Source organism: Elgaria multicarinata, chromosome 1, assembly GCF_023053635.1.
Source record: "Elgaria multicarinata webbii isolate HBS135686 ecotype San Diego chromosome 1, rElgMul1.1.pri, whole genome shotgun sequence".
NCBI lineage: Eukaryota > Metazoa > Chordata > Lepidosauria > Squamata > Anguidae > Elgaria > Elgaria multicarinata.
Genome location: NC_086171.1, coordinates 202,507,200 through 202,533,120, shown reverse-complemented (window position 1 = coordinate 202,533,120; position 25,921 = coordinate 202,507,200). Strand labels below are relative to the sequence as shown.

The window sequence follows — 25,921 nt, the reverse complement described above, 5'->3', positions numbered from 1 at the left end:
AGGGGCCTACAAGGCCATCGAGTCCAACCCCCTGCTCAATGCAGGAATCCACTCTAAAGCATCCCGGACAGATGGTTGTCCAGGTGCCTCTTGAATGCCTTTAGTGTGGGTCCATCTACTCCAGCCTTCTGTTATTATTATTATTTATTTATATAGCACCATCAGTGTACTGTTACCAACCAGATGGCCCCAGGAGGCTATTACAAGCAGCACATTACTTGCCCCCAAGACCTGGCAATGAGAACTCCCGCCTCCCAATTGCATATAGCTGTCCAGCACTATCTGCGTTAATGTCTCTCGCAAGCATTTGCAGAAAGTACAGCACCGGGCATCTGATTTAATAAGCGCACACATGTTGAGATGAAAGAAGAAGGGTTTTATTCTAGCGTGGTTACGTCCCATAGACACTTTCATTCTAAACATTAATGCAGTTCATCAGCAGAAGAGTGTAAGAACGTCATGGAGAAATGCACCAGCTCACTCTTCAGGTCATATTAATAACAATCAGCGAAAGACTCAACATGCAAGAATGGCATTCTTAGGGAGATGTTTGTTTGAAGACTTCTTAGAAAAACAAGGCCTCCCTTAGTGCCATGCCGAAACACCGCTATAGAATAAAGCAGAGCCCACAGTGGTTTTGTCCAGGGTTGCCATCTTGCAGCCTAAACAGAAGGTGCCCGGCTTTTAAATCTCCCAGCGCTATGCCAGACAAGTCATGGCCATTCCCTCTTTGGCCTGTTATCACCTGCTGCTTATGCCTCAGCTCCTTCTGCAGTCTGTTATCTATCTCCCATATTCCAACACATCTGGAGGGCACCAGGTTGGGGAAGGCGGATACATCTCATCTTTCAACTCCTAGGATGCCAGTTGCGCTACACAGCAGATGGGAAAGACCACAGGCTAGAGAAGGAAAGTTGGGAGGCAAAATGGCTGTCACAGCTCCCATAGCATTAGGGCATTTAAAAGCTATATACATTGTGTTCAGCTTGCAAGGGGGTAGCCCTCTTTGCCCCCTCTACTGTGGTATAATGAAAACCCAGGGAACTAACTGGGAAGGCTCTATGGGCAGCAAGAGGTTAAGCTGTTGTATTAATAGGTTCAGATACTTTTTGAAAAGGACACAGAGGAGAAACATTCCTCATTCCTTCTCAATAAAGACTGGAAGCAGCAAAGTCATTATAAGTTTGGTATAAACCCCCCAAGCGCAAATTGTTCTTAAAAACCAACAGAGTAGGGCCTTTTGCCAGAATGAGATGGAGAATCAAATGTAAGCCACGGCCATCTGTACGTTAGTTTGTTTTAAAAATGGCCATTTCTGACACATGGTATGGTTCGGGAAACTTATCAGTGCAAAGTGAGGTAATTCTGGTGTGCCATCTTCAACGGGTGGGTGGGTGGCACTAAACCAAGCGCCGTCTCTTGGAATCTCTCCCCATGTCGTCCTCTGGGGAGTCTCCATTGCAGCCCAAGGGAGACACCATGTTCAGCAGACGGTCTTCGGAGGCGCGGCCAAACAGGGAGAGCAACAAAGCTACACCATAGCCAGTGGCTCGTTCACCCTGGGAGAAAACACAGGAATGCTTCAGATGGCCTTGCTAAATCTCGCCACGAATACGTGAAGGACACAAGAGACAAAAGACTTCAACGCGGACTATGAGCGTGCGTGCCCATGTTTAGTTTTAAAAATAAAATAAAATGAAAGCAGAGCAGGAATCATATCTACTCACCGCATGGACGGGCGCTGCGATGTCTATGTGGACCCAGATACCTGGCCAGTCAAATCCGATATGTGAAGCAATAAAAAGGCCAGCACAAGAGCTTGGAGAGTTATCACGGTCCTGGGGGGAAACAGAAGATGTAGGTTTGCTTGAGTGAGAAGCATTTTTAAAGGCTTGTGCCTTTAAAAGGGCTTGTGCAGATATGATCATAGAATCATAGAATAGCAGAGTTGGAAGGGGCCTACAAGGCCATCGAGTCCAACCCCCTGCTCAATGCAGGAATCCCCCTAAAGCATCCCTGACAGATGGTTGTCCAGCTGCCTCTTGATGGCTAAGTCCATTTCCAAAGGAGGTTTGCAGAAAGAACCCAATTCTAGACAGCAGCATGTTTTATCTTGAAAAAGCACTGCAGAAGGTTACGCTGAAGATTGGCACCTGGATGTGGATCACAGGGCCATTGCTAGCCACACACCTGCCCAGCTTTGCCTTAAACACTAAAAGCAAAGCAGCATTAGTGACAGCTAGGGGCACTGCTACCCTGGATCTATTTCCGGGTGCCCTGGATCTATTTCTGGGTGCCCTGGATCTATTTCCCAGGGCCTTGAGTCTTCACTGCTGCCAAAGGAAGTGTTTCCCCCAACCACCCTCTTTGCTTAACTTTCCCTCCGCCACCTACTGCAACACCCCCTGCCTCCAAAAAGCACCCTCTGCATGGTAATTAAGCATAGAATTCTTTTTCCATCAGGATGATCTGGGGAAGAATGCAAATTAATTGAAGAACTTATTTTATTTTCAGTTTCTTTGGATGAGCAATTAATTGGCTGGTTTTATCTCCCATGAAATTTCAACAAATCCCTAGTAATGATTTATACATTTGCATAAATAGATATATAAATCAACATGGACAAATTTTATGCAGACTTCTGTCCTATGGGCCAGGCCCCCACATCTCCTGGTGTTAGCATAAAAGCAGCCTTTGTATGAAAATGTCTCTCTGCCCATCTCCCATTGTACATATGGTACTTCCAGGACATTAATCACAGCTGACCACAGTGCTTGAAGTGCAGCAGAGAAATGGTCTTTCAAACATCAAGTGTCCAAACACTAATTAGATTCTCTCTCTTGGTAAACTGCTGCTGTGATTTATCAGTGCAAACTTTTAAAACTTCCCCCTTTTCCATCCACTGTTTTTGGCATTGTACACAAAATGGTCTCCAAGTGAAGCCTATGTGATTTTAAGGATGACTTGAGTTACCACCACACAAACTAATGGCTGACATGGTTAAGTGATGTGAATGCTCAATTGCTTCTGCCGTGAGGTGAATGTGCCATCAAAAATACAGCCCAGCGGTTGTATTAAGGAAAGAAATACCAATGAATCAGGTAAACCTACTGCCACAGAATTCTTCATGTCAGCTACAGCTGAGGTAAATTCGCTGAAATGGAGCTCAGGGCAATAGACTAGGGGATGAACCAGATCTCCACAGTTCCTGCCCGCCTTCACACAAGCACTTTCCCACTCTTCGTTGTTGGTGAGGACAGCTGCGTGGTATTTCCCTGTGGCAATTCCCTGGTAGGGAGTAAGAGAGGAAAACGTGACACCCAAGAAGCAAACCCAAGTTGCAAGGCATCTCAGCCTACATTCAGTGGTGCCATGCCCTGGTTTAGCTCACACTGACTTTGGACCACAGAAGATTAGATTACTGCTGCAATGTGTTTACTACAACAAAGAACAGCCTTCCCCAACTTGGGGCCTTCCAGAGGTGTTACACTACGACTCCCAGCATGCTCAGCTGTGGTGGAGCATGGCATCCAAAGTCCCATTTCCTCCTCTCTTGCCAGAAACAGATATTTTGGGCAGCAGGAAAGGAAAAATGAGGACAGTTCCCTCAATGTACTTGCAGTTCTCCTTATTCCCTCAATCAAACTCTTTTCCTTCCTCCTCCCCTTCTGCTAGGCCAACAAAAACAGGCCTGGTTATTCCAAACGATGATGATGATATACTTATTTAATGGATTGAATTCCCTGTGTTTTACGGTATCAACCGTATGGCTTACAATGCCAATTACAAATGATTAAAACACCAACCGTCACATAATATCGAATATATAAGAGCAGATAAAAAGTTTATAAAACAAACCCTAAGATCATCCCCAAACAGACTGGAATAAAGTCTTTAGGGTTCTCCTAAAAAACAATTGAGAGTAGGCCATAAATATCTCTCTAGGAAGAGAATTCCAAAATAATGTGGCCACTACAGAAAAGGCTCTGCCTCTCATATTCACCAGCCTAATAGTTCTTGCTGAAGAACCAGAGAACCTCAAAAGCAGATTGTAAGGCTCAGGCAGGTTGATTCGAGTGCAGGCTGTTCCCATACTGGGGCATTAAAGGCTAAAACCAGCACCTTCAACTGGGCCTGGGAACAAATAGGGTAGTCAGTGGAATTGGAATAGAATAGGTGTTATGCACAAAATACGATCAGAATGTCTAGATCCTACAAGTGTTCTTTCCTCCACATTCTGCACCAATTAAAGTTTCCAGACCATCCTTAAGGGCAGCTCCATGTAAAGTGCATCACAGACAGATAATAAGGAGCACAATGGCAGAAGACAAGGAGATGGGAGAGTACGAGAAGGCAACTGAGGCAGGCAGGCAATACACATTTCATTCATGTGTGCACTCGCCCACATGCAGTTACATTCCTGAAGTTTTTGCATCTGAGGGAGTTGCAAAGAAGTACTCCCTTCCCACTTTTTTTTAATAGCTCTCACCAAAGTGGATTTTGAAACAGAGAACCCTGGGGTTCTTCAGAAGCTCAAACTCTGCTGAGCCCCCGAGGGAGACATTTCTGCAACTGTCTACCTCTGAATAGCTTCCGATATATTGTCATGCGAACACAGCCACTCATGGATGGGATGTCAGGAAGGCACTCGAGGCCTCAAGCAGCATTTACAACCAGGCGAAGTGAGCAATAACATTTATCTTGACAGCCAAGTTACCTGAGCACCAGTGAGAGTAGCCATATCAAGAATGATGTCAGCACTAAGGTCTTTGCAAGCATATGCAACTCCGTCGGCAAGGACCAGTCTTCCCTCAGCATCTGTGTTGTTGATTTCCACAGTTCTGCGGAAAGGGCAGAATAATGTATTTAAAATAATAATAATAATAATAATAATAATAATAATAATAATGGGGCAACGTTTTAGGGTACCCTAAATACATGCACCTACATGAATCTATCCCATTTTAGCTTAATTTCTCTACCCCTGCTAAACTTGCTACCTTCCTAAAGGTAAACAATGATGGTGGCATAGCAGTTACAGAGTACCATATAATTCAATCAAGTGAAAGCCAACCAGAGAAGAGAGTTTCTTCTGGCCACAAGCAGCTTGGCTGTTGTCAAGAGCTTTCCCTTTTCAGCATGCAACTCCTTTGCTCAGGGAACTGCATTGGCTGCTCGTCGGCTACCGGGCCAGGTTTAAGGTTTGGCTGCTAGTGCATAAAGCCCTAAACAACTTGAGACCAAGGTACTTTTTCGGCATCTGCTGAAAACCTCTCTATTTCAAGAAAACCTAACTCAGCGACCCCTTTGGCACTTGAGATTTTACCAAGCACCATCCAGGTCTAGAAATCTGCTTTTATCACAGTCCAATATTGCAGCCTCTACTTTTTCTGCACCTGTCTGCAGTCATGGCATAGCCACCCCCCTGAGCCAATGAGATACTCCAGAAAGTTCGGAGCAGGTGGAGAATCCCCTAAGTAAAGTACTAGTAGTTATGCATGACAACACACACGCACACACAGAACACATGAAGCTTACTTTCCAGAGTAAAGAACATGGATATCATCAGGTCTCGTTGCATTTGGACCGACAGAATTCTCAGCCAAGCAAAAAACAGCGTGCAGATTATCTTTAAAGCCCTATGGAAGGACGGAAAAAAAGAACAGGTATGACCAGGCAGAAGGCACAAAACAATTTGACCAGCAAATCAAACAGAAGCTAATGGGAGAGGAACCATACAGCAAGATTATTATTGGGCCTGTTTAGGCAACACGCTAAGCCATGGTTAGGCCACTAACCCTTTTGCAGCAAGGGGTTAGTGAGCGCGTTTAAACCGTGGTTATGTAGCCAACATGGCTAGGAATGTTTCACACAACATGCTAAGTCATGGTTCACACGACGTGCTGAGCTCAAAATGTTTAACCATCATGGTTTAGCACGTTGTATTTTACTTATGTTACTCAGGAAATCCATGCCAAGTTAAGAATAAGAATAGTTCATTATGTGTCTAAAACATCTGTTTTATTTTGATTTATTTTATTTGATTTATTACATTTTTATACCGCCCAATAGCCGAAGCTCTCTGGGCGGTTCACAAAAATTAAAACCATAATAGAACAACCAACAGGTTAAAACCACAAATACAAAATATAGTATAAAAAGCACAACCAGGATAAAACCACGCAGCAAAATTGATATAAGATAGAGTTAGAACAGTAAAATTTAAATTTAAGTTAAATTTAAGTGTGGGTGGGGTGGGGTGAGACAGTTCTTACACAAGGGGATGGGGGGGTCACAGTGTGTGGGGAATAAGGGAGCAATCCTATCCCCCCCGCAATCATTAGGGACCATAGGATTGCTCTTATTATTTTATATTGTTCTTACACTGCCTTTATATTAGCTTTTATACTGTATTGTGAACAAAGCAGTATAAAATAGTAGTAGTAATAACATTATTTAGAAATATATGTATTTCTAAAAACAGCAGTCGATGAGGGCAATTATAAACTGGATCAGTTCCTAGAGTGTCTTATCCAGAAAAGGTTAGGTTGGTTGGCATTGGATAAATTGAATCACACACAAACACCTGTTTTTCTCTTTTTTAATGTAATTTTTATATGTTTGTTTGTTTGTTAAAAAATGCCCTCTATGACTTTGTTTTGCTTAACTTGGGGAGATTTACTCTGGGACGCAAACAAAGCCTTCAATATAGCACCCCCTCCACCCCAAGGAATATACCATTTAATGCCCTGGGAAATGCTAATTTAGCATTTGAGTGCCTGCCTGCTGACTAGATCTCCTGGCTGAACTGCTGCTCATTAAATCACTGCAGAGAATGCAGCCGCATCAGGACTGCCAGAAGGTTCACATTGGCGAGATTTATTGTGAGAGTGGAATTTCTTTGGCCTTTTTTTACTTCTTCCAAAAGGACTTCCATCAGTTTGTCAACGTATTCCAAGCCTTGCATTTTCTTTGTCTCTCCCTTAACCACCTCTTCCATGTCTGGGTGTATACATTTCGTACAATGTCTAGCTTAGTTTTAGGTGCTGGGTAATTATTCTAAGTTCCAGGAAGGGGTGGGGGAGCTGTTCAGGAAGTAAATGGAAGGAGGGTTAATCCTGCAGCAAATCCCAATCAGGCTACACACAATTTTTACTAAAGTAAAAGGATCAAGCTCTGCTACATGTTATACAACGAAGGGAGCAATTTGATGTCCCCTATACAGCATCTGGGGGACACTGGATATTTCTGTTTCCTAGCTCCAAGCTTAGAGACAGGGCTCGGAGCTTGGAGCCAGGAAACTACGCTCCTCTCCCCTTCGCAGCCAGCGTGGAAAGAACATGAGCTCACAGGGGGTTAATGGGGGGCATTCCTGGGGCAGGCATGTCCCCAGTCTCCTTCTGTCCCACTCCCTGAAGCTTTTGCTAGACGGGTGAAACTGACCGTTTGGTTAAAATGCAGAGCGGGAGGCACAATGCACCTGCAACTCCGCATTAGATGGTCATAAGCCTCCGAGTTCGGAAGCTCATGGTGCATCCTATAAGATTGCGCCCTAAAGGCAATGCGTAGTTTGACCCAATGACCTGGTTCACATGATTACTACAGCCCACAGTGACTTATTTAAGTAACAACAACAAGCAATGGCACCCACAGGTGCCAGATTACCTATTCACAGCCCACCCACGGTTTGTTATGTCATCTGAACCCAAGCATCATGGTTTGTTCAAGACTGGAAAAAACCTCCAATGACCCATGGCCTGCAGAAGTCCCCACCAGGGGATAAATATTCAGATGGTTTTTAACGCATGCCACAGCCTACCGTGGCTTAAATAAGCCGCACTAGGCTGCGGTGATAGTGTGAACCAGCTCTCTCTGTGTGGGGGGGTTTCAATTGATTTGTCTTTGATTTTTTTACCTGGTTTTTATTGTAAGCCATCTTGGATGACTCAAATGGAAGGAAAGGCAGAATATAAATGAATTTCATTTTTTTAAAAAATTAGATGTGTGTGCTGAACAAGACCTCAGTGCCCATGCAGGTTTCAGCAAAAGCAAATAATTTACAATTTCTCGTGGTCAAAATGAGGAATGGTAGTGATACGATTATATAAAATAAATAAATAAATAAAGCCAATAAATAAAGTAAGTTATTATAGTGGTTTTAAATGTATGTGCATTTTGCATGTTTTTGAGGTTTTTAATTTTTGTATATTGTTTTTAAGTGTTTTTATCTTATGTGAACCACCCCCGAGAGCTTTGGCTATGCAGCGGTATACAAATGCAATAAATAAATAATTCTACTACTGCTACACTAATGAAGCCCAAGTCTATATTGCATGACTAAAATAGGCAAACATCTGCTACAGCAGTGGTTCCCAATTAGCTAAGTACTACGGACCCCTTGTTTTTCAAATGCCAAGCCATGAAACCCCTACCTTTGAAAAATTTGTTATCTCTATGGTAGTTACCTGTGCGAAGCAATTTTTTGGAGAAAATAAGGGGTAGCCCCTAATAAGCAAAGGATTTTAGGTATACTAAAAAACAGACCATAAAATTTGTGATATTTGTGATATTACCACGCAAAAATGACAATGATTTAATTAGGAATATAAAGACGAATTTAATTTTACTAACGTGTAGTTTACAATTGAACAAATTATGACATGTCTAGCAGCTACTAAACCTAAATGTGATTGGGAGAAATCATGCCTGTTTTTGTCCCGAACAATCCCTTCCACATCCGATTCAATATTTCCTTCTTTTAATCTCAAATCTGGATCAACATTGAGCCAATTTCTATGCTTGTTCTTCATATAACAAAATGTCAAAAATGTTTGTTCACAAAGATATGTGGAACAAAAGGGAACTAGATGTTTCAAAGCTTTTTCACCTAACTTCCTATAATCAGGAAAAACCTTCACCCAGAATTGGTCCAGCCTATATTCTTTGAAAAATGATTTCAATGAACCATCACAAGTCACGTCAACAAGTGCATCTTGCTCTTCCGCAGATCGAGTTGTTAGTTGTACATCACCACATTCAAAAGGATTCCTTATCCATGAGTTTTCAAGATTAGGTGCAGGGAAGTAATCTCTGAAGCTAGTCGCTAAATCACGCAGGTGCTCAGTGATGTTATATTTTACTTCTGGTAGGAATTCATCATCAGTGGACTCCAGAAATGAATGGTGAATATGTGAATGGTGCCATGGACCCCCCGGGTGGATTACGCAGACCCCCTGGGGTCCACGGACCACCAATTGGGAATCACTGCTCTAGTCTTTTCCAGCTCTGCTTTCCAGCTGGCTTTCTCCTCTCTTTTTATACCCTCTTCCCCTAAAGGGAAAGTACTGTTTGCACTATGAAGAAATGAAACTTAACTGGGGAAATGAAACTACTCCTCTCAGGGATACCCCCTCCCAGCAGAATAACCCCAGGCCTCTAGGCCTGAGTTTATTACCTTGCCTCTGTAGGCTTCAAACTACATCACCACATTCAAAAGGATTCCCTATCCATGAGTTTTCAAGATTAGGTGCAGGGAAGTAATCTCTGAAGCTAGTCGCTAAATCACGCAGGTGCTCAGTGATGTTATATTTTACTTCTGGTAGGAATTCATCATCAGTGGACTCCAGAAATGAATGGTGAATATGTGAATGGTGCCACGGACCCCCCGGGTGGATTACGCGGACCCCCTGGGGTCTGCGGACCACCAATTGGGAACCACTGTGCTACAGCTTTAGTAATTACTGAATTTCACTCACTTGCTTTACAGTGGCTTTGAAGGCGCCCAAAACAGCAGCAGCTCCGCCACAATCTCGTTTCATGCCAGGCATTGTTGTCTAGCCAAATAGAAGTAAAAACACATGAATTAACAATCATGATAAAATATCCATGACAAAAGCCTTACAACGCAAAATCCTGTACATGTCTGCTTAGAAGTAAAACCTGCTGAGTTATATGGGATTTCTTCCAGATAAGCATGGAATGGAATGCAAATTTAATCTGTCAGTCTTAATCTTTCAACGGAATCTATGGCTCAGTTCACATATCACGCTAACCCCACCCTGCGTTATCGTGTTATTTGAATGCAGAGCAATTTCCGCAGGGTAGGTCAACAGTGTTATGTTCTGATTGGTTAATGCTGCTACTGGGCCCTGCCCCTTGAAAGCTTTAATACTGTACCATATTCCCTATGTCTTTTGTCTGATTGCTCCCTTTGAAGAGAACAGGCCTTGATTACTAATCAATAAAGCGCTTTTGAACCCTCTGTCGCTGGAATGGTGGAGTCGTGCTTAAGGGCTGTTTGGATCTCGTCCTTGGGTGAAAAGAACATTGATCTAACAAACATGTTGTCTGAATGCAGCGCGTTTTCCACAGGGCGGCTTGTTAACCATGAAGTGTGCTTTATTTTTCTCAAACAAGCCACATTGGCTTGTCGTTGGGCAGTTCAGGGTGGTTAACAAGCCACACTGCATGGTTAACGATCAACCCTGTGGAAAATGTGATGCGTTCAGACAACAGGATAACCCACCCTGTGGAAAACACACTGCATTCAGACAACGCAACACACAGCTCAAGAACAACAACAAAAAACACTGGCTGGGTTAGTGTGTTGTGTGAACACAGCCTACGTCTACGTATATGCAACTGCATTCACTTAGGCCTGGTTCAGACAACACACTAAACCATGCTGCTTAACCACAAAATGGTTGCATTTAATGCATTCCCTTAACCATTTTGTGGTTAAGCAGCATGGTTTAGCATGTTGTCCGAACCAGGCATTCGATTCATCCTTTGTTTACCCTTGCCTCTCATTCCATTTCTAAATTTAGACTGATTATAAACTTCATGGGGTGGGGACCTGTATTTGTTTTAAAGTTACTTTAGTTTGTGTCAATTCTAATGCATGACATGCACTGATGGTGCTATATTCATGACAAATGCCACTTCATAATATGTATCCACTACATTTAGATGCATTCTTGTGGAGTTTGTCCTCAGAATTATGGGTACTCAAAGACACTGCTAGGTTCTTCATAGACAGATTCCAGATATACATACCTTGCCTTTGATGCTGAGTCCTCCAGTGTCATAGACAATGCCCTTCCCAACCCAGGCAATAGTCTGCGTGGCACCTTCTGGGGTATGACTGAGCACGGCTAGAGCAGGTGGGTGCATGGCTGCTTTGCCAACGCCATAGATACCTGGGAATGGAGAAGTTCATTTTGTTATGAAGGCTGAAATAATTACTTGAACCTACTAGGGAACCCACAGGCAATTTCCTACTGACACGTGAGATTTCTATAAATCAAGGGATCCCAAATTCTATGATACTGGCTGAACCCCCTTCAGAGTCAGATTCATAAGAATAGCCTTGCTAGATCAGACCAGAGGCCTATCTAGTCCAGCATTCTGTTCCCACAGGGACCAAACAGATGGCATGAGATGCTGCAACCTTGATGAAGCTAAGCAGGTCTAGGCCTGGTCATAGAATCATAGAATAGCAGAGTTGGAAGGGGCCTACAAGGCAATCAAGTCCAACCCCCTGCTCAATGCAGGAATCCACCCTAAAACATCCCTGACAGATGGTTGTCCAGCTGCCTCTAGAAGGCCTCTAGTGTGGGAGAGCCCACAACCTCCCTAGGTAACTGATTCCATTGTCGGTCAGTTTCTGGAAGGGTGACTATCTGGGAACCCCACATACATTGATTCCTGCATTGAGCAGGGGGGTGGACTCGATGGCCTTGTAGGCCCCTTCCAACTCTACTATTCTATGATGGCTGCAGGAAGCCCATAAGTAGGACGTGAACGCAATAGCATCCTCCCACTCACAGTAGCTCTAAGGAGAGGAAAAAAATAACTTTGGCTTGACTGACCTCCAAATCCTTTCTCCTTCAGTTCTGCGTTTCGAAAAATGGTTGGAACGATCCCCAAGTCCTTTCCAACTTTTTTTATTTCCTTCAAGGAAAGAAGGAATACACCAGTGTCAAATGAGAACACATTTTTCCCTCTGTTGTTTAAAACTCAAGAGAACGCAATCCAAGGGAACACGCAACAACAAATTGTTGGACCACCTCTCCACACAACCCATCAGCCTGGACACTGGCAAGAGGGCCTTTTCAGTTGTGGCACCCCATTTATGGACTGCTCTCCATGGGGAGCCTCATCTCGCCCCTACTTCGCTGGAATGTTGGTGCCAAAGAACCTCCTTAGTTTCCAAGACCTTAAAAAACTTTTAAACTGTTGGTTTTTTTGTTTTATTTTACCTGTCCCAGATGTGCCATGTTGATCCCTGTACCCTCACCAGCTCCAAGGCTGGGGGATGTTTGGCAGCTGCTATAATGGAGACATCCTGAGGGCCAAACTACAAGGCCTTCAAACCACACATAGACTGGCTTATTTACCTCACTGTCGTCACTTGCAGCCCCAATGTGGATCAGGACCTTGGCACTGCAGGTTTGGGGGGGGGAGGAGGAAGGGGTTAAGCTCCCCCCCCCCATTTGTATTCTGAAATTTCACCCCCTACAAGGGTGGGGGGATGGCATTTTAAAAAAGAAAAAACTTCTGCATTGGAATCAATGGAGACCTTTTTCTTTTCTTTTTTAAGCCCCCCTCCCTCAAAGGGTGGCAGTGGATTTTTTATCCGAAACCAAAGGGGGGGGGGAGAGCTTAACCACACGCCTTCCCAGAGTGCCATGATCCTGATCCAAATCGAGACCGGACTCACTTACTCTGAAGTAAATAAGCCAATCACGCATAGCAGAGCTTTGAAGAACGTGCAGTTCGGCCCCAAGTGTTTCAGTCAGTCAGGGCCAAACCAGCAACCGCACGGTCACATTTCTCTGTTCTGGAGCAGGAACAGGAACCAGGGGGATTCTCTGGCTCTATGGGCCTCAAGCTGAGCTGCAGCTAAGTTGACAGAGTTTTCCTGACAGAAATGGTGGGATAGGCCTTCCTTTGCGGCACAGTGGCCAAACTAAAGTGGGGTGGGCAGGAACTGGGAAACCACAACTCCTTGGCAATCAAGGCTAGCTAAAAATCATGAACCCCTGGTCGAATCCTTTGCCAATTACGGTGATTTTATTTTCTGAAATCATGAGCCACCCTGAAAGCAGTGATATCCTGAAGGGCAGGATAGAAATTAAACCAACCAAGAAATAAAACAAAACCATCTAGGGCAACCTTCACTGAATCATACATCTTTCACCTTATAACTGCAGAGTCATACTGATAAAGCTTAAAACTGGAGAACCCTGGGATTTTTCGATGGAAAGATCAGTAATTTTAGACAAACTTCCCTGAAAGACAGCTTGTGTATTTCACAGCTGCCGTGATGGGGGTGGGGTGGGGACATGAACACCACCCTGAGCTCCTTGGAGGAATGGTGGAGGGAAACATAAGCAATAAAAAAAACCACGATGGAGCAATCTGAACTTTCAGGAGAATGATCCAGCTACCTCAGGCAGCTCATTTTGGTTGTCATGAAAGGCAAGCTAACCGGGGAGAGGAGCCTGCAAGATTTCCTGCCTCAGATGCCAAAATAACTTTTTAGCAACAAGCTAATGGTTTGGGTACCCAGCCCTGAGTTCTAGGATCCATGACTTGCATGCAGTGAGAACGACTCTTTCTTGTCTGCCTCAGGCAGCAAAATGTCTTGGGCCAGACTTTGCTGTGTTGACACTCCCTATTCATGCAGAGCAACAGTGAAGCCTATCAGGCCTGGATAGTGCCCCAGATGAAATGAGCGTACACTTTAAAACATACCCCAGAATCCTCTGCAGTAGGCAGATGCTAAGAATGAATAGGGTTCCCTGACACTCAAAAGCTAGGATAATCAAAAACAAAGTGAGCTCCTTCTTTGCTTTTACATTAAAGCTTTTCCCCGTTTTCAAAGAGCTAATCCAGGACCTTTCTCACAAGTGCCCTATATCATGTGCAAATTTCTTGCTGGATGACTGCGGTACAGCCTAGGAGCATAACCTAGGCTTCCTAATTATTTAATCTTTCTAATTTATGAGGTTCATTTAAAAATCTTCTGCTTCTAACCGGATAACGTATCAGGATCAAATGACAAGCTGCAACTGAGCATTCTCGACAAAATCTAAGATTTCAGTAAAGAGAAGCAAGAATGAAACCTGGACTGTGGCATGGCCTAGAAGCATAAACCAACAGGTAGCCCTGTCAAAAAGTATTACTAACCTCCAGGAAGCTGTCAGTATTCATTTCATTGCATGGGGTGTCTACAATCCGAGCAGCCAGCCTTATGCCTTCTGTAGCGCTTTCTAGACACTAGAGATGACATAAAAAATGGAAGATGTGTGTGTGTGTGTGCGCATTCTATTGGCTGTTTTCTTTTTTTGAGTGACAATGATCTGTATTGCTCAGAGACTATCCAGTTGTCAGTATAATTAAAGTATTATGCAAAACTACGGTAAAGACCAGACGCTACTTATGAGACTTTGGGGCTTATGCAGCATTTGAGGCCAGCAGTATAGGAAAGATTGATCAAGCAGGTCTAATTACATACACCCACACAGCAGAAGGCGTCCTTCTTGGGAAGCTGTATTTACTATATTTACACCCCCTCCTTTTTCTAATAAAATGAAACCAAGTTCCAACTGGTCTTTCAGGTACAAAATAAAATCCCCTGCTAACACTCCTTTCCTTATGGTCTAATTTGCTAGGAAACTGGTGATCAGAACTGTATACAGTTTTGGTCACTGCAACTACAAAATAATATTGTAGAGCTGGAAAAAGTGCAGAAAAGGGCAACTAAAATGATGAAGGGGCTGGAGCAACTCCCCAATGAGGGAAGGTTATAACAGCTGGGATTGTCCAATTTGGAAAAAAAGGAGGGTAAGTGGAGACATGATAGAAGTGTACAAAATTATGCATGGTGTGGAGAAAGTGGATAGGGAGACATTTTTCTCCCTCTCTTATAATACTAGAACCCTGGGTCCTTCCATGCAGCTGACTGGTGGGAGATTCAGGACAGATAAAAGGAAGGACTTCTTCATACAGTGCATAGTTAAACTATGGAATTCACGAACACAGATGTAGTGATGGCCACCAATTTGGGTGGCTTTAAAAGGGGGTTGGATAAATTCCTGGAGGAGGCTATCAATGCCTACTAGTCCTGATGGCTATGTGCTACCTCCAGAATCAGAGACAATAAGCCTATGCACATCAGATGCTGGAGAACACAGGTGGGAGGGTGCTCTTGCACCTGTATTCTGCTTGTTGGTCCCTGGCCGACAGCTGTTTGGCTCCTGTGTAAACAGAGTGCTGGACTAGATAGACCCTTGGTCTGATCCAGTAGGGCTCTTCTTATGTTCTTAGGACAGGGTGTTTTGTGTTTGTGTGTTTGTGTTGGAAAACATGAATACTACCTAAATTACCAAGCGCTATTTGAGTAGAATCCATAACTGGAATCACTATTGTAAAAATGAATTTCGGTCTTTTTAAAATCTCTGTGCAACAACACAGCATAATATACAAGGCAGCATTGCAAAAGAGAAGAGAAGAAGGTGTAGAGTAGACCCAGACCAGGCTGGAGCACACATCTATTTGACACAAGCGTGTGCAAGAGAGAATAAACGAGGCACAGGAATGCTCCTTCTGGAAGCGCCTCCCCCCCCCCCCCCCAATGACAGAAGTATTATGTACCCAGTGACTAAACCAGTATGGTATAGAAGCAGACTGTAAGGATCTAACCTCCTCTGTTGCAACAGTTAGTAAACGGAAAACAGAAGCTTACTTTAAGCGTTTCCAACTCTACGGGTCCATTGTTTTGCCCAACCAAGAAAAACTCCACTATTACAGTTTTCTTCTCTGTACGTCTCAGTGCACTGGAACGGTGCGTGAACAGCGGGAAAGCCCTCGCTATGGCACAGGCCGAGGCAAAGACCTCTGAGCGCTCACAGACCATCTGAAACGGAAGCCCAAAGTCAAAAACATCATGCAAGTCTGAGACAGGGGATGAAACTGTTATGTATATTGACAGAAAGGAGTTCTAAGAGAGTTATGAAATGATTTAGGCATTAATAATCTTCTGTCTCAGGCTCTTGGGGCTACAGTGAAACTGGAGAGCAAATCAATACACGACGTGCCAACTAAGGCAACACCTGTAGAAGCTTTTAAAAGGAGCTAGAAGTTCAGCCCTCAGCCTGGAAATCTTCATTTGACCTTTTCTTTTGATCTCATTTTTCTTTCCTGGGACACATAAAATGCAAATCTGGTTTCTCCTGATGTTTTAGAGCAGCTTCCCCCAACCTGGTTCCCTAGTTATGCTTTGGACTACAACTCCAGCATTCCTGACTATTGGCCATGCTGGCTGAGGCTAATGGGAGTTGAAGTCATCACTGTAATCTTTTTATTTGTATGCTGCTTTTCCACAAAACTGTGCCCAAAGCAGCTCACAACATATCAAGTGAACAAAAATAAATATAATTTAGAAGCTATCAAACAGCAATAAGTATAACACTCAAAATATATAACAGAAACAATTACAATTAACCATAATGTTGGCAGATAAACACAGCAGCCCAAAACATCTGGAATGCACAAGGAAGGTTGGCTTACAAGATTAAGAATAACAGAATATTAAAACATAAATAACAAACAGCTTAAAGCAGTTGTTGATTAAAAACCAACCAACTATTCTCCACCTAAGCAACATCTGGTGATGGTCAAGCTCAGCCTTGATTGAAAAAACCCAAGAATTTCCTAAGACTTCCTGATAAGAACTGATGCCGAGAGCGGACACTACCCTTGCCTGCTCCAGCAACCTGCTATTTGACTAAAGGGAATTATTTTAGGCCCACTCTAACCATAGGACTATGGCACTACCCATGTCTAAAGTTTTTCACCATTGTGATCTGCATTAATTGTGCCTGGATTAACTACTCCCACTGTTTGGGTCTGTATTTGCTACTTCTAACGCTGATCGTACACACATATGGAGGGGGGGCACAAGTGCACCAGGCATTACACATGGAGGGGGCACATCAACACTCACAATTACTACATTCCAACTGAGAGGGGGGAAATGGCATTAGTTCAGGGTGCAGTGAGAAGGCGGTAGATGGGATGGAACAGGGTGGTCAAATGACTATGCCCCATGTCTCTAAAGGTGCAATCCTATTCATGTTTTGACAGAAAAAAGACCTACAGTACCCAGCATCTCAAGCATGCTGGGAGTTGTAGGCCAACTTCCAAAAGGGGAGTTGTAGGACTTTTTCTGTCTAATGGTGCTCAGGATAGTACCCATAACGTCTGCTCTGGTAAATTGGTTGAAAGCATTGTTAAAGATACAATCAGTACACATATAGAAGGACAAGTCCTGCTGAAAAAGAATCAACATAGCTTCCACAAAGGTAAGTCCTGTCTCACTAAACTTTCAGAGTTCTTTGAGAGTGTCAAAAAACATGTGGACGGGGATGATCCAATGGACACTGTTTTATTCTAAAAGAGGAGTTGTAGGCCTTTTTCTGTCTAAAGAGTCTTAAAAAGTGTCCTGCATCTTTCACCTCAGTGTCAGAAATTAACTACTTGTTACAGTCCCTTTCCATTTTCTTTAAGCGTTTACAAATATTTTAAAGTCTTCCCCCCACTTTCACTTACAAGGATGCATCGGTTGGCCCCTCCTGGCAGACAGTTTCGAATGAGACGCGTGAGAAACTGGGCAGCTGATGGGCTGTTGTGTCTGCTGACCCGGGAAGGTAAAGCTGCTACAGTGGCATAGTTCAGGTAGAGAGGGCAGCTGTCCGTTGGGTTTGGGGTCAGAGTGCTTAACGCAGCCTGCCATATCTGAGAACAGAAAAGAGCACAGAAGGTTAAAAACCTTCTACAGAAGATACTTCACCCATTACTGTTTCTCAGGCATACACCTTTGGTCCAGTACTCACCTTATAAAAGCAGGATGGGAGCAGCAGCAGCACTGCTGAGGTAACATAACCCACTCAACCCAAACTGTACCAGCAGAGCCGATACTGTCACGTCAGTGACTGGGTTCAGACAACACAATAACCAATGCTGGTTTAAATAGTCAACAGTTTTTAATAGTCAACGGTTTTTAATAGTCAACGGTTAACTATTAGTTAACCAATCGTGGGTTATCGAGTTGTGTGGTGAGAGTTTTTACCCAATGGTTGATTATTTGGCTAAAATAATCAAAGCAAATGACCAATGCTGCGCAGAGTTAGCTATCTGAACCAACATTGGTTATCGTGTTGTTTGGAGGGCACTGTCGGTTATTTCCTCAGCCACCGATAGTTATTTTGTCAGCCACAGAGTCGCAAGGCAAGAGCGGTCAAAGCAGCAACTGCTGCTCTAGTCCAGCTGGCAGGATAATTTTTGCAGCAATGGCTGATGGGATACTAGTGGGAGGACTGAGGGGGGAGAAAGGGCGGGGGATGAGTGAGCCAACTCAATGTGGACTAATAGTCAACTAAATGTTGATCCTAATCCATACCACACTAGAGGCCTTCAAGAGGCAGCTGGACAACCATCTGTCAGGTATGCTTTAGGGTGGATTCCTGCATTGAGCAGGGGGTTGGACTCGATGGCCTTGTAGGCCCCTTCCAACTCTACTATTCTATGATTCTATGATTATTAGCATGTTGTGTGGGGAGTACCCCCTCAATGAACAACTGTGGAATTGAACGCAATCTCACCCCCTGAAAAAGTGGGCTACAGTTGGCATGGGGAAACGCCTCAACATAAACTCCTACACTTCTGCTGTTACCCTGGCAGTGAGGGGAGGATTGGTGGACCCGTGGTTCCCAAACTTCCAGGGTAACATGAGAACAGAGCATAAGAATGCAATCCTCTGCTTCTTTAGACAGATAATTCCCAGCAGGACCCAGCCAGCCATACTGTTGTCGGGCTTTTTTCTTTTTGTTGTTCCCTGCCTCGATCCAGAGGGAGAGGGGGGTAAGAAAGAAATATCCTATTCTATTCTATCTAAACAGGCAGAAGATTGCACCCTAAGATATTTTGGCTACAGACATTTACCAAGTGTCAACTAGGCCCTGTTGGATAACAGAATTTTACTGCCCCTTGCACACTCGATTTTCAATCAGGGGAGATTATCCGAACCACTCATAGAAATATAGGAAGCTGCCTGATCCACAGAGGTCGCTCTATATTTATTTATTACATTTTTATTTGGGGCAAATGGGGCTGTGACCTTATCTCCCCTTCGCCCACTTGTGGCAGACACATCTCTCCGCATAACCAGGTACATTTGCTTCAATGAATGGCATGCAGCTGCGGAGAACCATGTATGATCTTCTCTCCTCCTCCTCTAATAATCTCAATAGACTATTGGGCATCAGCCCTGCTCTCTGCCCCACCAGCCTCCAATGGGCACCAGTTGCCATTTGAGTCAGGCCATTGGTCCATCTAGCTCACTAATGTCTATGTACTGACTGGCAGTGGCTCTCCAGGGTTTCCGGTCAGAATCTTTTCTAGCCCCACCTGGAGATGCTAAGAACTGAACATGGGAACTTCTGCTTGCAAAGCATGTGTTCTTCACACAGCGCATAGTTAAATTAATGAATTCACTACCACAAAATGGAGTGATGGCCACCAATTTGGATGGCTTTAAAAGGGGGTTGAATAAATTGCTGGAGGAAAAGGCTATCAATGGCTACTAGTCCTGATGACAATGTGCTACTTCCAGTATCTGAGACAGTAAGCCTGTGTGCACCAGTTGCTGGGAAACATGGGTGGGAGGGTGCTCTTGCACCATGTCCTGCTTTGTTAGTCCCTGGTTGACAGCTGGTTGGCCACTGTGTAAACAAATTGTTGGACTAGATGGACCCTTGGTCTGATCCAGCAGGGCACTTATGTTCTTATGTGTTCTGCCCACTGAGTTATGGCCTCTCTCCAAAGTAATAATCTAGTCCTAATGGTTCTGAATAGAGATGATTTAAATAGGAGCGTAGGAAGCTGCTTTATAGACCCTGTTTAGATGACACACTAAGCCATGGCGGTTAATCTTTTTGAGGTAAACGTTATGGCTTAGCATTCAAGTGAACCATGATTTAGTGTGTCATCTTAACCATTCCTAACCATGGTGGCTCCATAACCACAGTTTAAACACGCTCACTATCTACTTGCTGCAAAAGGGTTAGCGGCCTAACCATGGCTTAGCATGCTGTCTGAACAGGCTCATTCTGAGTCAGACCATTGGTCCATCTAACTTGATACTGACCAGCAGTTCTCCAAGATTTCAGACCTGTTCCAACCCAGCCTGATTGTGGATTAGCATGTCGTCTGAACAGGGTCAATGTTTAGCTCAAAACACTTAACCATCATGGTTTAATGTGTTTTCTGAACAGGATCAATGACTGGCAGTAAGAGCAGCACTGGGGAGACCAGTAAAATGTGAATTTCCTCTAATGGACTGCCTGGCTCAAACATATTTCTTCTGAAGCTTGAGATTCTACAGAGGGTTCATGGGTATGGCTGAAGTATTAATTAACTACCAGCAGCGATATCTCAGCCTGCATGCATGACACTAAATTCAATCATTATATGGCTCCATGTTTGTGCCAAAACCATTTCCATTCGGATAGCTTCAACTGTGATGGAGCAGCAATATAATTCATTACTATACACAAGCGGCAGGGGCGGGGAGAGAAAGAGGGGGAAACAGGTTTCTTGATAAAGGTTACAAGGCTGAAGGCTGCTTCATTCATGGAATTTTATAAGGTGGGGGCGGTCCAGATGACAACGTCTTCAACTTGCAACCCACCTCTGTTTTCCCACTGCTCCATCAGTCTTTTTTTCCTTACCGCAGATAATCCGTTAAAGGAAGAAAATTCTGTACGATGCCTTCTGATCTTTAGCATTTGCAGCCTCCATCTGGAAGCAGCCCAGCACTGCTCAAGATCAGAGAACTTGTTCTCATTATCTTCGTTTTGGAAACATATAAGCAGGGAACAGGTGCTGCCAATGAATTAAATGTCTGACTATGCTAGAAACAGGATCAGCTTTAGTCCATGCCAGAAAAAAATAAAATAACCAACAACCCTGGTTTTAATTTCCATTTCTTCAATATTAGCCCTTTTTGGGTGTTCAAATCCCGTAGGCAATCAGGAGCACGCAAGTTCCGTCCCCTTTGTTGCCCTCCATGTGATTGATGGCAAAAACCGGCAGTGGGAATCCTGCCCTACTCGAGTGGGTTCCCCCACGTGATCTAGAACACCAGATGACCAGGGTTCTAGATCGTGCAGGGAGCCTACACAGCAGAGACGTTGCCCTCCAACTTGTGAGGGTGCTGGCCATGGAGGCGGCAGAATCCCCATCTTCCCTTGGGTGATTCTAATCAGGTTGAGCAGGGGTGTTGAAACTCAGGCCCATGGGCCAAAACCGGCTCTCTCGAGTTCCCCAGAAGGCCTTACCCACTTTGCCTCAACTGCTGATTGTTTAACGGTTTCCTCTCTTGAGGCTTAGTTACTGGCAGTGAGAGCGTTAAGCAAAAATATGCAGGTATTTTTGCTCTGACCCTTTTGCCTTCAGTCTTTGGCCCCTGTAATGCTGCCCCTGAGTAAATCTCAGTGCCCTGAGTGCATCTCAGAAACTAAATTTGGCCCTCGGGAAGAAGGGCTCATGCTGACTTTAATTCTATCACTCACACAACAAGCAAGGTGAAAGTTAAACAGATGAGTCTAATCCAATGGGAGACATCTGGGAAAGAGTTGCTACCCAAATTCCATGGCATACTAATGGGTTTTTTTTTCAGATGACAGCCCCCCCTCAAGATACACATTCAAGGATCATGTGATGGGCTTGTGAGGTCACATGGGATTGCCTGATCCCCCCACCATTATGCCCTGTGGGCTGACCCCACCCCCACTCTGGTACTCAGAAGGGGCTTGATGCATACATGGACATATATGTGTAGAGACATCTGAGCTCTATAATGTATGCTTTTATCTGTACGCCGCCCTGAGATCTTATTGATATAGGGCAGGATATAAATGCTTTAAATAAAATAAATAAATATGTGTGTACATCAGAATTCACATTGAGCCCTTCTCACATGCACCAAACACGTGAATGGGGGGGGGGGTGCGGGTGGAAACTGGCCCAAGAGCTAGCCTGTATGGCCCCCTTCACATATTCTTTGAACAATGCATATTCCTGAAGGGAGGAGGGTTTTCTCCGCTGTGGCACCCCGGCTGTGGAATGAGCTCCCCAGAGAGGTCCGCCTGGCTCCTACACTGTACTCCTTTCGTCGCCAGCTGAAGACTTTTTTATTCTCTCAGTATTTTAACACTTAATTTTAACTTTCATTTAAATTTTACTGTTCTAATTCTGTATTTTAATCTTATATCAATTTCTACTCAACAGTGTAGCAAACACCACGTGCTCCCCACTGTATTTCCATCTGCCTGTTAAGCCTGGTAAAATGGCACCATACTTACAGCTGCTGTACAATCCGCAATTGAGAAGTGTGTTTATGTTAGCTAGGTGCAATGCCCTTCCCTCTGCATACCATCTTCAGCCAGGTTATGTTTATGTAGTGGGGGTTGCGTTGAGACTCATGAACATATATTTTTACACTGCCACCTCCACGTATCCCAAAGGCAGAGATATCTGGAAAAGATCTTATCAAATTGTCAAGGACCCGTGGGGGCAGACACTCTACAGACCCTCTTATCTGCCCGGGGGGTGGGGGAATGCTTGAAAATGTTGCACTATTTGCCCATTATGTAATGACCTATCAAAGACCTGGAGCTACACCCAGAGGCATGGTGGAATAGTCAGCAGGGAGATTAGCACTGTCTACTATACTAGCTGGCTGAATTGCACAATGTAAGAGTACAAGTCCGTCTGGAGGATGCCATGATGTTTATGTATGGTTTGTGGTTGTTTTAGGCCAATAAAGGTACATCGCTTGGCACCTACATAATATGCTTTTAGATGCCAGGTGAAGACCTTTTTATTCTCCCAGCATTTTAACAGTCTATAAATAAATTTTAACTTGGTGTTTTAAATTTGTAATTTTGCATTGCTCCTGTTTTTATCTGGTTGAGCTTTTATATTGTATTTGATATTGTGGTTTTATACTGTTGTTTTATACTTTGAATGTTTTTAATTTTTGTGAACCGCCCAGAGAGCTCCGGCTATTGGGCAGTATAGAAATGTAATAAATAAAATAAATAAAATAAAAAAAATGTGGGGGTAGGGGTTGTCTGAATCCTCCTGATGATGCAGAATTCTGTAGTGATGGGTCAACAGCTGGCATGACTTTCGTTAACCTCAAATAGAAGATAAAATAGAAGATACGATGGCCTTTTCTGGGAAGGCAGAACTGCGGGACATATGCCTCCCTGCCACGCCATGCCCTGGGCAAGATGGAAAGCAGGGTGGCTAAAAATCAATGATTTTTTTTAAAAAAAAAAATCGGATTTTTTAAAATTTAAATCGGAATTTTTTTTAATAAAATGCTTTTTGAGGAAAAATCTATCTAAAGATAGTTTTCTATTTAAGACACATTATAGTTCAAAAGTTATTCATCATGAAATAAGGATTAGTTTTTAATTATGTAGCATGAGGCTGTATTTTCATGCAATGTTTAAATTTTTTGGTAAATTAATTCCATTAATCTATTCACAATGTCATGCTCTTCCAGAGGTTTCTGTAAGATTATTGGGCAATTTTTCTATCTAGAAGATATTATCACAGATGCTTGGTTTTACAGTTCTCAAAACTGAATTTGTGTCTGCAGAGATCACAATCCCATTGTTCCTTTGCAAATCTATGTAAACAGAATCAACCCCTTACCTCTTAAGTGCTAAGTTCCAAAAAATTCAATGAATAGAGTGCACTTTTGTGCGGGAGAGGGAAGTCACATGATTAAATCGAATCTTTCTGAGTAGTGATTTAAATCATCATTTAAATCAAATTGTTTTAAATCAAATCCACCCTGAAGAAAATGGGCCTAGCACCAGCTCTCTGAGAAGAGTGCCTCACACTACATCTGGCTAGTAGCCACAACATCTTTAAGCCTCCCAATGCAGCCGGAACTGAATGATCACCTACAAAATCGTACACCAGCCCTCCCCAACTCGACGCACTCCAGATGTGTTTGGACTACAACCCCATCAGCCCATCATGGCTGGCGATTATGCGAGTTGCAGTCCAACACATCAGGAGGGCTCCTGGTTGGGGAAGGCTGCCTTATACTATAATAAATGTCTCCTTTTATGATGCCACCAGTCTCTGTCGTTGTTTTGCAGCAACAGGTTAACACAGTTCCCTGTATTCACTTTTGCACACCCATTAAAGACTCCTAGTGTGCTAGAGTTCCTTAGTGAGCTAGGGCTGTTGTTTTTAAAACTCTCCTGTGCTTGTATGGAACAGTTTTCACCGACTACTTGTATATCACGCTGTGTTTCCCTTTTTGGGGATGTGTAAAAGCTGAGAAGTGGTGGTTACCGATTTCTAAACAAATAATGTGCATCCATGCACCAAATTCAAGCATTTACAAAAAGCTGGCTGCTAAAGAGATTAAAGCTGTAAATCCTATACACCAAGAGTCCGGTGTATTACTTGCATGCCAAATTTGGCATTCTTTGGCGCCTGAAATCACCATTGCCACATGCCCCACAGTTATTTTTTTTGTTTTCCTGGCTTTTGTGCAGTTGTTTTCTCACACCGTTAAAGGTTGAAATGCCTCTCCTAAGGCAGGGGCGGGGCATACAGTTGATCTCCAGTTGTTGGGACTTCAACTCCCAGAAGCTCCTGCCAGCATGGCTATTAAACAGGAACGCAGGGAGTTGAAGTGCAAAATATCTACTTTTTGCCCATCCCTGTCCTAAGGCTTAATTACTGGCAATAAGAGCTCTAAGGTAAAATATGCCAGCATTTTGGCGCCTGTTGCCTTTGCTTTTTAAAACCCCACCCGCCACTGGAATGCAGGCCCTGAGCGGAAATGTAATTCGGCCCTCAGGCTGAAAGAAGTTCACCACACCTCTGCTATACACACCTACCTGTGGGTCTAATATCAGAACTCAATGGGATTGCACGGTAATGTAACAATCCTTTGCATGATGATGATGATGATGATGATGATAATGATTTATGCCACCTTTAAGGCAGAAGAACTTGCTTCTGAGTAAACGTGGACAGGGCTGGGGCTCGAAGGCTGCCAGCCCAGAACACTCTTCGACTTGGACATTGCAATGAAATGAAATCAAGGAAGCACAGACCTGGTCAGCACGGGACCGCAGGCGCCTTGCTTCATTCCAGGGGCGCCTGCATGATGCATCCCTCACCCACCGCGTCCCGCAAATCTCACTGGACCAACTTCCGAGAGGGAAGGGGACTTTGCACTCCTCAGCAGGAATGCCAGCTCCTCTGGCCTCGGATTTTGTGTTTTTTGGGGGTGGAGAGATGCGTGAATCATTTATTTGCAACTCACGCGCAGCACGAACTCTGCCCCGGAGCAGCGAGCAATCGGGGCAGCAGAAGGAAATCAAACCAGCCACTGCAACCCAGCGCAGCCTAGGCCTGGGGAAAGGAGGAGGAATATTGTCCCAAGGCAACTGGGGGCACGGGGTGGTGGTGGGTCCAGATCAACGAGTGGGAGAGCCCCAGTCTTTTTTGGGGGGGAAGGGGTGCTATGAAAGGGGGCAGAGGAGCAAATCTCGGGGAGGGTGGCAGGGAGAGGCAGCCGGACTCCCCTTCCCAGGCGGCGGCGGTGGCGCCAGCCCCGTCCCTTGCCCCGGGTGAGACGGCTTTACCTCCTCGGTGACCCTCGGCTGCAGCTTGCTCCGCAGCTGGGCCCAAGGCAAGCGATGCAGATTCTGCAGCTGGCCCAGCACGAGCACGGGGCGGCTTTGCGGGTCCGCCTCGCCGGCGCTGGCCTGGAACTCCAGCTGCACGTTCGCCATCTTCCTGCCCGCGGCGG

General features: G+C 44.2%; 1 protein-coding gene across 2 annotated transcripts; it reads right to left on the bottom strand.

Annotated features, from left to right (window-relative positions):
* Positions 1-361: 361 nt before the first annotated feature.
* Positions 362-25,921, bottom strand: NPEPL1 (aminopeptidase like 1). Of its 2 annotated transcripts, none has more exons than XM_063146594.1 (12): positions 25,755-25,921; positions 17,617-17,802; positions 15,752-15,922; positions 14,194-14,283; positions 11,871-11,952; positions 11,056-11,198; positions 9,756-9,833; positions 5,539-5,639; positions 4,718-4,841; positions 3,112-3,288; positions 1,728-1,838; positions 362-1,559 (listed from the first exon to the last, which is right to left on the bottom strand). In XM_063146594.1, exons 1-12 carry the CDS (start codon positions 25,902-25,904, stop codon positions 1,401-1,403), a joined length of 1,572 nt encoding a protein of 523 aa, XP_063002664.1. In that variant the 5' UTR covers positions 25,905-25,921; the 3' UTR covers positions 362-1,400. The 2 variants fall into 2 exon arrangements, with proteins under 2 accessions (XP_063002664.1, XP_063002672.1); XM_063146602.1 differs by lacking the exon at positions 25,755-25,921 and adding an exon at positions 25,221-25,291.